This window comes from Temnothorax curvispinosus, unplaced genomic scaffold, assembly GCF_003070985.1.
Source record: "Temnothorax curvispinosus isolate PA1 unplaced genomic scaffold, ASM307098v1 QBEX01004391.1, whole genome shotgun sequence".
Classification (NCBI taxonomy): Eukaryota; Metazoa; Arthropoda; class Insecta; order Hymenoptera; family Formicidae; genus Temnothorax; species Temnothorax curvispinosus.
The window spans coordinates 68,543-79,863 of NW_020214171.1; the positions used below are offsets into that span (position 1 = coordinate 68,543).

Below are 11,321 nucleotides of genomic sequence, written 5' to 3' on the forward strand. Positions count from 1 at the left end.
AATCCACAAAGACGATATTTTCAGCATGACTGTTTCTCTTCTCTATAATTGCGTAATTTCCATAAGATAATCTTGCGACTTTACAATGTGCCGTTTTGGTTTCTGCGGCATAAACACGTTAGCGACAAATATGCATTTTAGATTTTACGACAATCAAACATTAAATGGAATTCTCAAGAGACCGACAATCTATACCTTATAATAAGTAAATTTCGCTTTTGTAATAGTAGCAGCAGGAGGTAAGAGACAGAATGAGTGATATCGAACAGTTCTACCGAATTTTTTATTAGACTGAAAATTGTTAGAGGCGATATTGGAGCAGTGCAGTAGTCAAAACCGAGTGTTGAAGATGGATACATCTAAGGATATCTTTCAGTCTCGATTATATAAACTCAATCGTACGCTACTTTCGTTGCTGGGGCAATGGCCCTTTCAAAAGAACAAAGACAGGCGGGTTATCTTTGTGACGGTGTCGGTTATCGGTCTAACACAAGTCATCGCGCAGGTATGTTTTCTACATTGTGATTCTTATTAACCCGAGAACGGTCATTTGAAGTGATTTTTGCACTCTTGTGTCCAAAATAAAGCTCACGTCACAGTAATTTTAATGCTTCTTTCGATTTTTAAATATTTTTTTGTTTTTTTCTTTTTCAGAAAATATTGATATTATTACATATACTGTCCACAAATACTAATAAATTATAGAACAATAAAAAATATGCAATATGTAATTAATAACAGTGACTTTTGATTAGGGTCTAAAAATCATCCCCAGGTGACCGTTTATGCAAAAAAAAAAAAAAAAATAAGATGACATGGTTTCCAAGTTAATCATCAATCGATCAATATTTTTAAAAAGATCATCTTCTATTTTAATAATATCGGAAATTAAAACTTAAAAAACAAGAGATATGAAAAGACACATAAATATTAGAAATTCGAAGTTAAAAATATTTGAAATTATCAGTGTAGGTCGAACATCTATATATATAAGTCACGTCTGTCTGTCTGTCTGTACGCGAACTACTCATTCGTTAGTGGACCAAATTTTTACCAAAAGTATATGAAATAAGGGTAGAATTTACCGGGGATGAACCGATCTTTTTGGAAACCGATTCCAAAATTTTTTCAAAATTTACGAGAATTAATTGACCAAATCTTAAAAAATTGTATATGAAGTAAAGGTAGAATATATATGTCCCATAGAGTGCCATAAAGTGTACAATTTTTTGTTACCAATCTTTTTGGAAACCGGTTACGAAATTTTACCAACTTTTCGGGAATTAATTGACCGAATCGTAAAGAATTGTATATGAAGTAGGTATAGAATTTCCCGGGAATTGCCATAAAGTGTATAATTTTTCGTTACCGATCTTTTTGGAAACCGGTTCCAAAATTTTTCCAATTTTTCTGGAAATAATTGACCGAATCTCAAAGAATTGTATATGCTAATTTTTTTGAAACCGCGAGTTTAATTTTTCATTAATGTGCTGATTTTCTTGAAACGTTTCCGATTTTTGTTTAAAAAAATTTGTGTGATTTTTTAAAAAATGTACGTTAGAAGACGGTCAGGATGATCTATTGCTAAAAACAGCACTAAATTATGAAATAAAGGAAGCTGCAAAGGCCAAAAAAAAATAAATTTTTTTTTATAATAATTTTCGGGAATTAAATCGTTTATAGGTCGATTAGTTTTAATTGAAATATGTTGTATGTAGGATTTATTACTGATTTTCTGGAAACCGGTTTTTCCAATTTTTCGGGAAATAATTGACCGAATTTCAAAGAGTTATATATGAAACAGGGGTAAAATTTTCCGGGGAGTGCTATAAGTGTATAAATTTTTGTTACCGATCTTTTTGGAAGCCGATATCAGAAATTTTTTAAATTTTTTAGGAATTAACCAGTTACTTCAATTCGTGACTGTCGCGAGCGATTAAGACCGGTTTTTGGAAACCGGTTACGAAATTTTTCCAATTTCTCGGAAAATAACAAGTAGTTTGCGGTCAGACAGACAGACATACAGACGTCAGGTACTTATATATATAGATAGGGGTAGAAAGAACTAAAGAATGTAATAGAATTAGAAAAATTGTTAATAGTAAAGTGGTTTACAAATTCTGTTAAAAAAAATATATACGTGATTGCTCCAATTTCCGCAAACTTTGAGATATCAAGCTGAATTTTTTTTATGGATAATTGTTTTAATGGATAATTTTTATGGATAATTTTTTGTTACCAATTAAATTTTTGAAACCAGTGCCAAAATTTTTAAAATTTTTGGAGAATAAGTTTAATTTTTTATTAATAAATAATTTTTTATTAATGGATTGATTTTCTTGAAACCCGTGCCAAAATTTTTTTAATTTTTTGTTGATGATTTTGATGAAATTGGTACCAAAAGATTACTAATTTTATGGAGATGGCTACTATGGGATTGAAAATTAAGTTTTATGGGGTTCTATTGGTGCTCCTAATTAATGAGTGAGTTTGGGGAGAGGGGAATAGATTTTGAGCCCGCGCGAAGCGCGGCGAAAAACCTACTACTTTTATATTTTGCGAAACGTATTTTTCGATCTCATTATTTTGCCGGGGAATGTTGGATTCAAGGTACTCGCTTTAGTGACATTACGCGGCGATCTTGATGCTACCATCGAATGTATACCACCACTTATAATAGATGGTGTGTGCATCGTTAAGCTGACGAACCTGGTGTGCAATATAGAAAAGGTATGCAGAAAATCACGATATTAAGTGAAATCACATTTATTTAAAAAATATGAATTTCAAGTTGTAGATCAAGATACTTCTTATACACATGCAAAGGGATTGGCAATCGTGGACCATCCAAAGCGAATTTGAAATTTTGCATAGGTTTGCGGAGAGTGGAAGAAGCATTACTATCGGCTATGCTAGTAAGAAATTAATAGAAATTAATCACTATTATATTATGCGTTAAAACTGATAGTATATATACAATCATAAATAAATAGTATATTGTACAAGTAGTGGGAAAAGTGGTCGATTCTGAATGAGTGTGAAGTTGGTCGCACTCGCTTCGCTCGTGCGACCATCACACTCGTTTGGGCTCGACCACTCTTCCCACGAGTTGTTCATACTATTTTTCCTAACAAGAGCGTGAAACAGGCCGCTTTTCGCGCTTGTTTTACAATTTTATTTCTCCACTAGTTAAGAAATGGCTCCATTTTTCAACGCTTACGTCATCGATTGCGAAATGGATCGTTTTGCTCACTCAAAACAAGCGCGAAAAGCGGCCCATTTCACGCTCGCGTTAGGAAAAATTATTAACTAATAATTTGTAATAACAATTAATTTTATGCTTGCTTGATGTGATTTCTAATTAAGATATTATTAAAAATTAATTTATATATAACTCGAAAATAATCTATTTAACGAAAGAATCATTAGCAGATCGCATTTTTCGCATCTAGGTGGTATGTATGCATTTGGCAGCCTTTTTCCTTTTCTCGCGATAATTCCGAAAATAATCGGCAAAAATGTAACATCCGACTATCCAACGCGGCCAGTGGGATTTCCATATCACGTGGAATATTATATAGATCTCGAAAAGTACTACTATCCCGTGTTGATTCATAATTACTTAACTACTGCTATTCGTCTTAATACCATAGTCGCGTCTGACACCTACGTGACTATTCTGGTACAACATTGTTGCGCACTATTTTCAATCGTCAGGTATGTATTAAATAATTTGAATGACTAAAAAAAATACTTTGAGATATTTGGCCGTTTCCTTTTTCAGATATCGGCTAGAGTGTATAAGAAAAACCATCGAGCAAGATAAGGAGCTCGCTTCGCTCGAGGAAGATAATAAATTTTACAAAAATTTCGTATATTGTATACAAAAACATAGAGATGCTCTACGGTTAGTGTGTATCCTTGCATAATTGTAAGAGATATAGAAATTTTCTATTTATGTACTTCAAGAAAAGACTTGACCCCTTCGTTGGGAGAGAGAATTCGACAAAAAGTGCCCAAAATGGCAGGAAAATTTTTCATCTTAAAAATTTGTACCCTGGGGTTTTTGAGAGTCCCTGATTACGAATCTGAACTTAAAATTTGAAAATTCAAAATGGCAAATTTCATCTCAATCAAGTAATTTTTTGCATTTTCATCCGCCATTTTGGATCCGCCATTTTGAATTTGCAAATTTTGAATTCAGATTCGTAATCAGCGACCCCGAAAACCCCCGTGTAAGACTTGGATGCCAAATCAGAGCAAGTTATAGGAAAAAAAAGATTGACGCACTATTGCGTCAATGCCAACGAAGAGGTTAATATAAGAAATAATTATAGATTTTTTTTATTAAACAAGATTTGCGAGGTGCTTAGAGACTGTCTACACAAATGCGTTTTTCGTGGAAGTTGGCTTAATTATATTGGCTATGAGTATGTCGGCTCTACAGGTTTGTGATCGATACATCGCAATAATATATTGAATGAATATAATGATATTAATATATATATATATATATATATAGATATTATTTATATATTCATTATATAATATATAAATAATATCAATATATATATATGTATATATATGGAGAGGTAAAAACCACAGTGATGTAAATCAAATTTTTAAAAGCATAGATGCAATCTGTATGTACAATATATAAATTGCATCTATGCACACGAGAAAATATTTTTAAAAATTTGACTTGCACCATTGTGGTTTTTACCCCTCCATATATATTGATATTATTTATATATTCATTAAATATATAATATTATTGCGATTATATATATGATATAAAATATATTACGCGACTTTGTGAAATATAAACCGGTATTGAAATCCACGGCTTTTGGAACATTTTTAGGCAACTAATGGCACCCTCACTCCACATCTTGCAATTCGGCATTCCGCGTATATTATCGCTCAATTATTGCATTTATACATGGCCTGTTGGTTCGGGCAACAAGTAATCGATCACAGCGATCACGTTTATACATCGACGTGAGTCAAAGAATACAACTACTTTCTAGTAATACAAGTCATGCAAATGTCCTACACAAAGTAAAATTACTTCTCTCTAACAAATTTTTATTTGAGATACAAATAATAATAAAGTTGTCAATATAAGTTACCGAGGTGAATGGTATGAAGCATCACCCAAATCCAGGAAGCTCTTGAACATGATAATGCTGAGAAGCACTTCACCTTGTACGTTGACCGTTGGAAAAATCATGATTCTTTCTCTTCCCAGTTTCAGCGCAGTAAGACCTGTTATAATTTCCTTTATATGATTATTTTCCTATTGACATTTTTAGTAATTTTACTTTTTTTTCTAGGTCGTACGTGCATCTGTTTCGTATTTCACAGTCTTACGATCTGTACGGTAATACAGAATTTTCAAACTTTCTCTTCTAAAAAATGTAAAATTATTCTGAATATAAAAATAATGTAGATATCTTACTATTTTAATAATGCAGAGCATTGTCTATATTTACGAAAAAATAATTAAATACAAGAATATTAATATTTATGCTTGCACTTTTATCTTATAAAACATCTTTTACGTCTATCTTTAATTTAAAAAAAATCTTTAATAATGGCAATATGTAGTACAATAGATTTTTGATAAGTTTATGTTTATACCTCACAAGACTATCATTTTCTAATGTAACCGATTTCAAAGGATGGAGCTATACCTTTTCGTAATAGTCTGGTCTTAAATCGACTGTACTTGCGAATAAAATTTTCATACCTCTTTTGTCTGTATCGAATCCACGAAGACGATATTCCCAGCATGACTGTTCGCTTTTTCTATAATTATGCAATTTCCATAAGATAATCTTGCGACTTTACAATGTGCCGTTTTGGTTTTTGCGGCATAAACACTTTAGCGGTAAATATGCATTTTAGATTTTACGACAATCAAACATAAAATGCAATTCTCAAGAGACGATCTATACCCTATGATAAGTGAATTTTGCTCTTGTAATAGTAACAACAGGAGATAAGAGACAGAATGGGCGATATCGAACAGTTCTTTCGGGATTCGCATTATAACATCATTCGAATACTATTAAGTATCAGTGGCCTATGGCCTTTTCATACGCAATACAGGCGCTACGCGATATATCTCGCTATGTTACTGATACTTGGATCTGGATTTATATTCGAGGTAAGTTTAAGAAAACGTATATTATTTTAAAATACTATTGCATGTATGTACTATTATAGCTTCCATTATTGCGTTCTTCCAAAAAGATGTGTGGTAATTAAATCTTTCTTCTTATATCATTTCGTCAAGATATCTATGCGTACAAAAATCCATATTTACTTTTAAGTGTATTTAATATAATTAATGTAATTTGCGATCGGGTGCACATGGGCCAGGATAGCAGTAAAATTGGTCAAATTGTTGGAATCGATTTTGGAGATGCGATAGGACAAATATATTATTGTCATTTTAATAAGTTAAACTAATTATTTTTAAAATTCCATTGACAATAACTTAAACGTTTTGAAAATTATGTATGCATGACTTTACTTTTTATATATTTCATTAGTATTGTTGTATTAAAAAATATTCTATTGCTTTTTATCCATTGTTATACTTGGACAAATCACTGTAATAGTGCAAAGTGCAAAAGACAAAAATAGTAGAACGTTGTACTTATACGTATATGTATTATTGAATTTCAATGTGATCATACTTTGGAAACATATTGCGTCCTAAAGTGTTACTACTTATCATAACGAGTGAAGTCTCATTGGATACCTTAAGCGGACTACACACACAGAGAGATATGTATCAATAAAAGATATCATATACCGTCTCTCATCGTGTGTAAGTACGTCTCCGAAGGTTTCATGCGGTATCAATAAGTATATCGATACATGAATCTAGTTTCCCGCTGTATTAAATCCGTCATTTTTAATTTCAAAAATTTTACATCAAAAATTTAATCAGCGATATCAAAAACCTTGTATAGGTACTTTTTTATTAGGCATTTATTAGGCCATATGTTAAATGAGATATTGAATTTTGGCCACTTTTACTGCTCTCGTGTCTTAAGGTGCCTTTTCATGCTGACGCTCGACGCTTGATTTGGGCGTCAAAACTGGTCACGTGACCAACTTCATCGATAAGAAGGCGATATAGCATCCAGATATGCGAGCGTCAAAACAAGCAATTGACTGAAACGAGCGTCAAGCGTCAAAGCTGAACACAGTTGAGCTTTTGCCATTTGACGCTGGAATTAAAAAGACTATCACGTGACCTATCACGTGATCAAGTTTGACGCCCAAATCGAGCGTCGAGCGTCAGCATGAAAAGGCACCTTTAGTGTAAAACGGTTCAATTTAAATCATTTGTTATATGACATGTCTACAATGTAATTAACGAAAAATGTAGATGTTGGGTGTAATTGAAATCAAGCATGACTCCTTCGAAGTGATTGATGCCCTACCGTTGCTTTGTTTCGCGATAGTGACTATAAGTAAAACGTTTTGCGCGGTATATACATTACCACAGGTGCGTAAATATAAAAATGATATTGTATATAGTAAACTAAACGATTAACTAATAATAAAAATAAGGTAATTATTTAGTTTAGGGGAGCAACCTCCTGCGACTTTGACCTTGACATATATTATAGAGAGCACTCTCCTGAGAGCACTAACCTTCTAAAGGTTTCAGCTGCTCGTTATTGATTAAAAAGTTATTAACAAAAAGTTTGAGAAATATAACAGTTTGTGTCAGTACTAAGGGAAGTAATTTGCGTGTATAGACAGTACATATGTAGGCGAAGGAGGGGCTACGCCCCTACCCTGCTTCAGGTGTTATATGTTATATAATAACTTTTTAATAAATAACGAATGATGGCTAAAACCTTTAGAAGGTTACTCACAATCAGGAGATGCTCTTTATAATATACTAGACACTACAGACGCGCGCTACGCGCGCGCTATTTATCTTTAACATTTCACTATTAACCCTATTATACACAACTGTCAAAATATACAATGACAGCTGCAAATGAAGTAAGCGCAGCAAGAAAACCAATCGGCATCGCGGAAAAGCGGCAACAATAAACTTCACATCTCCTTTTTAGAAAAGGATATGTCAAAGTCAAGATCGCAGGAAATTGCTTCCCTAAACTAAATAATTACAAAAAACAGTAGCAATAAGTTCGAAAAATAAAATTAAATCTTATCACATTTAAATCTTTATCGAGTAATAGATAAAAGTGCTTCTTATAAAGATGCAAGAGTACTGTCTTTCCCCAAAATCGGATGAGGAAACTAAGATACAGATTTCGCACGCGCAATATGGGCAAAAGTTAGGCTACACTTATACGGGTGATTTTAATAGTATAATCGGTTTAACAATAATTTAGTGCAGTAAAAAAATTTCAAACACATTAATATAACAATTTTATTTTTTAAACGATTTTCAAATATACTATACATACGTTTGAAGACGTTTGACGCTTTTTAAAATGTCGAAGTATTATGCATAACTTTTTGGCAATAATTGTAAATTATAATAATTATTCTGCAAATTAGGTTTAATACTAGGTCACAGCATTATTTATATACTTTCGACATTACTGACAAGATTTTTCTATACGGAATCCAAGGAGATTAATGAGACGTCAAGTAAAGTGCAAATAGGACTCCCTCATCGCGTTAATTATATGGTTGATTTAGACACGTACTACGTTCCAATTTTTATACACAGCGCCATATGCGATTTTTCTTACACAGTCTTACTAGTTATATTTGATGTTCTATACCTAACACTGGTCGAATACTGCTGCGGTTTGTTCGCGGCTTTGAGGTGAGTCTAATCAGTCTAATGAACAATCATGATTTAAGTACATGGATTCTATAAAAATGCGAGCTCAACGCAAATAATGGGATAGTTTATTTCTTGCGAAAATACTTTTATTTCAAAAAAGCGTTTTTTTTTTTAATTTTATGATAATATTGAACTTAGATACCGGTTAGAAACCGCGTTAGTCTTCGAAAACGACAGATTGACGATGACAACTACAAAAAATATATCTTATGCGAATATCGCGTATAGTATTCGCAGACACACGGAAACGATGCAGTGAGTATACGTTCAGACATTTAGTATTAACTATCTTCGTGTGAGCAATAGTAATAAAATAATATGTTTGTGTATGTTGTATTAGATTTGTTGCCATCATAGAGTCAATATACAGCATACCTCTCTGTATACATATTGGACTAACTGTACTTATTTTAAGTGTCCAGGGATATCAGGTATATCTGATGAAAATTTTTACATAATCGTAATAGTTCTTGGATGTGCTTTTGCATCGCATATATAAATTACTTAATAAAGTATTTAATAAAATTAACTACTTAAATCAACTGTATTTATCATACTTTATTAATTATACTTCTCGTATATTAATTATACTTCTTTTGGTTGTACAGGTGATAAATAACACGGAAGATATTAATCGTCTTTTAAAACTCAGTGCTTATCTAAACGGAGTTTTAATTAACGTTTTCTTCCAAAATTGGCAGGGTCAGAAAATCATAGATTCCAGTGAGAAAGTGTTTGAATCCGCGTACGTATAATATAAATATAAGCAGTAGCACTTTTGCAAAATCTTGAGTCATATAACTCATGAAAAACGTAACAAAATTGCAAGCGGATAAATACATAATATAATTTCGAAATGTCTTGCAAAATTTCTAGATATAATTCAGAGTGGTATAGTATGCCGATAGCAGCGAGAAAGCTTCTTATAATGATAATGATGAGATGTGAGAAACCATCAATACTAAGAATAGGTGAAATCGTTGTATTGTCATATGTAACTTTCAATACGGTAAGTGTAATTGTTTTATAGGATGTATATGCGTGCAATTATATATACTCTGTAAAAATATGTTCAAGGTGTTGCGTACATCATCGTCATACTTTATGCTACTACGGTCTTTGTAATGAAAATTTAGAACGTAACTAAGAATGTCTACGTTTATGTAGATATTATCTCATTACATGCTAGTAACAGACAAAAATGAGATCTTGTAAGATCGCACGTTTATGAGCTAACTTTCCTTCCAATGCTTTTTCTGTAGATAATTAAATAAAGCTGTGAAAAACCTATTAATTTCTTAAGTAAAGAAGATTCCTTTTCTTGTGAGAAATCCACGTTACTCTATTAAAAACTGTCATATAAAATATTTATCGATATAAAGAAAATATTTTATTTCAAATTTGTTATTATTACGAAACTTTTCATGTGCTAAACTCTTGATAAATAATTATTGCTGGTATTCAGAGTCGGATCTTATTTCAAGACCGTTTTGGCTACGTCCAAAAATTTTATTCGGGTGCACACCGCATCGTTCTATCTTTGCTACTTACTAAAAATTGAACAAGAACAGAATGACGCTTGTGCACCCGAGTAAAGTTTTCGAACGCAGCCCTTAACCCTTTCGGTACGGAGAGTGACTATAGTCTTTTACTACGTTTACGTGAGCATTACTTCTGTAGTAACTTACGATAATTCCTTTGCGTAAACGGGATTTTGTAGTAACTTACGATAATTTACTCCGCGTAAACGAGTGAATTATCGTAAGTTATGATAAAGATATTCTCTCGATAATCTCTGTCTGTCTAAACGGACTGGTTGGTCGATTCGCCCAGACACGATCTCTTCACTCTCAGTGCTCAGGATGTCGTCGCGGCTCGGGGAATAAGATACTCTCGGGTAGTATAATAATAGGCTTTAATAATCTGATCAATTACACAGGGGGTTCTCGCTATCGTACGCTCACGCTCGGTATCTTGGCCACCGCCCTACGCTCAACCGTCTCGCTCGAGCTCCCGTGTCTCACTGCTCACCCTCGCAACTTCTCTCTCTCGCTCTCACTCACACCATCACGCTCGCTCGCTCATTGGCTCTCGCCATTACGCTCTCTTATTGGCCACTGCCAACGTACGCTCTGCTCTCTGTCTCTCTCACTCAGTACTCGCTCGTTATCAGTTACTACAGAAGTAACGCTCGCGTAAACGTAGTAACTGTCCATTATACTGTTCGCTGCGGCCGAGCATTAACTATAGTCAATTCACTGTCACATACTGCTTATACTGCGGCCGAGCAACTTGAAATGTTAACTTAAAATATTTCTACTGTTAATAAATTTTTTAAATGTTTTTGTTATTAAGTTTTATTACATATAATAATTGAAGGCGTTGAACGTCGAGTGCCTAGCTCTCTCCGCCAAATCGCGTATGTATATCGGCAGATCGACGCTTCGGCCATTAGAGGGCCGTT

At 33.2% G+C, this 11,321-nt stretch overlaps 2 protein-coding genes across 3 annotated transcripts; both read left to right on the plus strand.

Moving 5' to 3' along the window:
• Nucleotides 1-211: 211 nt before the first annotated feature.
• On the plus strand, nt 212-5,428 carry LOC112453470 (odorant receptor 4-like). Its single transcript, XM_025014254.1, has 9 exons — nt 212-505; nt 2,611-2,730; nt 2,798-2,915; nt 3,453-3,717; nt 3,785-3,907; nt 4,357-4,447; nt 4,865-5,001; nt 5,129-5,261; nt 5,337-5,428. Exons 1-9 carry the CDS (start codon nt 350-352, stop codon nt 5,385-5,387), a joined length of 1,194 nt encoding a protein of 397 aa, XP_024870022.1. The 5' UTR covers nt 212-349; the 3' UTR covers nt 5,388-5,428.
• Nucleotides 5,429-5,997: 569 nt separating this feature from the next.
• Nucleotides 5,998-10,094, plus strand: LOC112453469 (odorant receptor 67a-like). 2 transcript variants are annotated; one of them, XM_025014252.1, is made up of 9 exons: nt 5,998-6,172; nt 7,409-7,528; nt 8,238-8,355; nt 8,563-8,836; nt 8,996-9,112; nt 9,198-9,288; nt 9,466-9,602; nt 9,734-9,866; nt 9,935-10,094. In XM_025014252.1, exons 1-9 carry the CDS (start codon nt 6,017-6,019, stop codon nt 9,980-9,982), a joined length of 1,194 nt encoding a protein of 397 aa, XP_024870020.1. In that variant the 5' UTR covers nt 5,998-6,016; the 3' UTR covers nt 9,983-10,094. The 2 variants fall into 2 exon arrangements, with proteins under 2 accessions (XP_024870020.1, XP_024870021.1); XM_025014253.1 differs by having other exon boundaries at nt 9,559-9,602; nt 9,935-10,024.
• The last annotated feature ends 1,227 nt before the right edge of the window (nt 10,095-11,321 follow it).

Excerpts from the sequence above, each read along its gene's own strand:
- LOC112453469 (XM_025014252.1), top strand. The coding sequence starts at position 6,017 with ATGGGCGATATCGAACAGTTCTTTCGGGATTCGCATTATAACATCATT. Across the intron at positions 8,837-8,995 it reads GGTTTGTTCGCGGCTTTGAG|ATACCGGTTAGAAACCGCGT; the intron begins GTGAGTCTAATC and ends TATTGAACTTAG. Across the intron at positions 9,113-9,197 it reads AGACACACGGAAACGATGCA|ATTTGTTGCCATCATAGAGT; the intron begins GTGAGTATACGT and ends ATGTTGTATTAG.
- LOC112453470 (XM_025014254.1), top strand. The coding sequence starts at position 350 with ATGGATACATCTAAGGATATCTTTCAGTCTCGATTATATAAACTCAAT. Across the intron at positions 2,916-3,452 it reads CATTACTATCGGCTATGCTA|GTGGTATGTATGCATTTGGC; the intron begins GTAAGAAATTAA and ends TTTCGCATCTAG. Across the intron at positions 5,262-5,336 it reads CTCTTCCCAGTTTCAGCGCA|GTCGTACGTGCATCTGTTTC; the intron begins GTAAGACCTGTT and ends TTTTTTTTCTAG.